The following is a 3,766-nucleotide window of genomic DNA, read 5'->3' as shown; positions in this document are numbered from 1 at the left end:
AGTTAAAAGTACTTGGTAATGCTAATGTTTGTGTGCGTATTGGCAGACGGTGAACCAGTTGGCCCATGCCTTACATCAGGATGAGGATTTGGACGCAGGCAGTCTGGTGTGTGTCATGTGGCCTAAAGCGAAGTGTGCGCTACTGCGTGATGACCTGGTTCTTGTGGACAGGTAAACACACACTCGTGCTGTCTGGCTGTGAGGCCGGAGACATGTTGACTGCACTATTAGGAAATATTCACTCTCCTTTAACACTGCATTCAACACACTGTCTGTTTTGATTTACAGATCTATAAATTCTGCGCACATTAATTTGTTTGCATGCATTTTTTGTTTATTTGTATTTTTAATTTTTTTGCTTGCTAGATGCTGTTTTTAATATTAAGATGACATGTAAGGATACCAGTGCAATGGCATTATAAACTTACTGCATTAAATTACCAATTTACTGCATAAGAAGTCATATTAGGAATATTTTGTTTTTGGAAACTTATAAAATCTTCCTTTTTAAGCCCTGGCATCGATGTCACAACAGAGTTGGACAGCTGGATCGACAACTTCTGCCTTGATGCTGACGTTTTTGTGCTGGTGGCGAATTCAGAGTCCACTTTAATGCAAACAGTGAGTTTAATATGAACTTCAGTTTGTGAAAAAGGGCTGATGGACTGTGGGAACAGACGCTTTATGCAGATTTTGGTGTATATATTACAGCATTATGGACAGATAAATTGCAGTAGTATTTGCACTAATTTCTTTAAAGTTAAAGAATTTTGATTATCTTTTATTTTTGAGGTTTCACTCATTTTAGAGTGCACAGTTGTCATGTGACCTCACTTGTGTCAGCTTATTAAAACACGTCTCCCCTCTGCCCTCTGAAAGGAAAAGTCATTCTTTCACAAAGTGAACGAGCGCCTCTCCAGCCCCAATATCTTCATCCTGAACAACCGCTGGGACGCCTCCGCCAACGAGCCCGAGTACATGGAAGAGGTGTGACATACATGACACAACAAACAACACACACACATACTATGAGTCTCACCACCCTGAGATGCGTTTTAAATCATTAACATCGCTGGTAGTTAAACCGAATACTGTAAGCAAGTTTCTTTATTTTATACAAAATTCGGGATGAGGTGAAACTTGAATTGTTTTTGTCTGATTTACAAATAAAGTCAAGTAAACAAATTGGAGTAACACTTTAGTAAAGGGACCAATTCTCACTATTAACTAGTTTTGTTTTTTCTTTATTAGCATGCATATTACTAGCATATTGGCCATTTATTATTACTTATAAATCACATACTAATGCCTTATTCTGCATGAGCATAGTTTAGATCTCTTTCTCCTGCTTCATACCTGAACTTAACAACTACCTTACTAAATATAAGCAGCAATTAGGGAGTTTGAGGCAAAATTAGTTAGTTAATGGTGAGTATTGTTTCCTTAAAGTGTGACCAAATTGGATCTTTTAGTGACCTTTTTGAAACCAAGGTGCATGATGCATGGTGTTGTTGCACTGTTATAATGTAGTGTGTGTTTGTCAGGTGAGACGGCAGCACATGGACCGCTGCACTAGTTTTTTAGTGGATGAGCTGCGGGTGGTGGATCGCGCTCAGGCCAGCGACCGGATCTTCTTCGTCTCTGCTAAAGAAGCTCTTCAGGCGCGTGTCCAGAAAGCCCAGGGAATGCCTGAAGCAGGTAGATACATTTACATCAGGGGTTCACAAACGTTTTCTTGTCAGCTGAACCCCTTAGACGTAAAATATTTACTTAAGTATGTAACTTAATATTTCTAGATGTTAACAACACATACTCATGTTCATGGGTTTCTGATTATGGTGACATGCAAGTAAACAGATAAAATTTATTTTATTTTAATTGTTTTTATTTTAAAATTATAATTTGCCAGGCCAATAAAATGTTACAGTATTGCAATTATTTTGTCATATAATAATAAACATTTCACTTTGTAACTGGACTTTTAAGTGGACCCAGACCTCTTTGTAGTTGTTGTGTGCCAGTCCACATTACATTCAAACTGATGTTTTTAGGAACCCAATTAATTTTTTATAATAATAATAGTTATTGTTATTATTCTAATATTAACAATATAATAATATTACTATTTTTAGTTTTAAGTGTTATATATATATATATATATATATATATATATGCATATATATAATTAAAATGTTGTAAATTACAATTGTATTATGAACTAAAAAATGAATATGCGGTAATAAGTACTTTTCAAAACCTTTTCAAATGCTATTCACGTTTCAAATTCAGGCTTTCATTATGGTGGAATATTGGAGGAATGCTGTAAACTTTTGTCCACAAAAATGTTGAAAATTATGTGAATGTGGAAATAAAGTGATTGCATTCCCAAATGCATGTTAAATTCAGTACATGCAAAGATGAAGTTCACTGCGTTTACTGTAAACAGAGCCACTCTGAGATGCTGAAAACACTGGATCATGAGATGCTCACATGAGCACAGTGCTGCGCTTCACTCTGAAACACGCAGTGCATGCGCCGGTATTCGGTAATGAGATATATCACGATAATGAATATGCACGTTGTTGTGGGCACTTCAAAATACCGAGAATAATTATTTATTACAAATGATTCAGAATTTTGGATGCATTTTAAGAATACTTTTCCCATCAACTGGTCACAATGCACAGAACTGCTGTATGCTGCGTTAAAGACGCGTGTGCACTCTGATGTAAACAAGCGCGGGTGAGAAGCGCATGGTGGAGCGCGTGAGAGACGCTCTGAATGAAAGCACATTCACTCTCTGACAGCAGATGGCACTGTGTAAAATTTTTAACTTTATACATTTTTTGTGTATTGTTTTATTGTATTTAAACGTTCAGTTAGTTTTGTTATAAGAAAAAAGTTATTAAACCTGTTATACTGTATTATGACAACACTTTTTTGCAACTAAATTTCAATATCGTGAAAATAACCGTATACTGTGATAAAAGCATTAGCAATTAATCGCAACATGAAAATGTGATACCGGCATATCCCTAAGTGCAACAGACTGTGGGCTTAATTAAATGATTTGAAATTGATGATTGTACTTGTATGTAAGTTATATCGCAATTTCAGGTTTTTTCTTATTCATTTTGTTTACTGATTTTAATATTACAATATATTTAATTATTCGTTTTTAATTAACTCACAAACGCTCTGCAGTTCCCTCACAAAACCATTTGGGAAACCCTGCATTACAGCATCATCTTAAGTCAAATATTCTTTCATATGGTTATGCGAACATTGTGAAATGTAGTTTGTTAAACATCAAACTCTTATTTTTCCTCTTTTCCCTGACATGACCCCTGTAAAGAGGTTGTTTTTTGGATTTCAGGTGGTGCTCTGGCTGAAGGTTTTCAAGCGAGAATGTTTGAGTTTCAGAATTTTGAAAGACGGTTTGAGGTGAGTGTTGTGGGGTTTGAGACTGTCATTGGTTTAAATTAGGGCTGGGCAAGTTATTGCGTTAACGCGTTAATTAACGCCGACAATTATTTTATCGCGCATTAACGCAGTTTTTATTATTATTCTTTTGAAAGTCCGTTGCTCACTGGCTCTGAATACAGACAAACCATGGGTCACAGGAGGGGTGGGATGTTGATCGACAGTTGCACGACAAATCCTCGACAGTAAACTGCTGCCTCGTTCTATCTATGATGGACTTGTAGACAGACTTTAGCTGTTGTGGCGCGACAACTGTTGCATCCGTTGTATAGTATCACAATGA

The 3,766-nt window shown here is 36.3% G+C and overlaps 1 protein-coding gene across 1 annotated transcript in view; it reads left to right on the top strand.

The window, feature by feature from the left end:
- LOC107576823 (mitofusin-2-like) overlaps nucleotides 1-3,766 on the top strand; it is a gene marked incomplete at its 3' end in the record, with an annotated part of 11,426 nt that overhangs the window by 7,169 nt on the left and 491 nt on the right. Inside the window, exons 2-6 of the mRNA XM_016262953.1 lie at nucleotides 47-171; nucleotides 513-621; nucleotides 880-987; nucleotides 1,545-1,698; nucleotides 3,377-3,444. Of these exons, the coding sequence (XP_016118439.1) occupies nucleotides 47-171; nucleotides 513-621; nucleotides 880-987; nucleotides 1,545-1,698; nucleotides 3,377-3,444 (564 nt within the window). The remainder of the gene's footprint in view (nucleotides 1-46; nucleotides 172-512; nucleotides 622-879; nucleotides 988-1,544; nucleotides 1,699-3,376; nucleotides 3,445-3,766) is intronic.

This window comes from Sinocyclocheilus grahami, unplaced genomic scaffold (genome assembly GCF_001515645.1).
Source record: "Sinocyclocheilus grahami isolate Dianchi unplaced genomic scaffold, SAMN03320097.WGS_v1.1 scaffold4412.1, whole genome shotgun sequence".
NCBI classification, from domain to species: Eukaryota; Metazoa; Chordata; class Actinopteri; order Cypriniformes; family Cyprinidae; genus Sinocyclocheilus; species Sinocyclocheilus grahami.
Note: the sequence above shows the minus strand (reverse complement) of the source record. Positions and strands in the feature narration are given on the sequence as shown.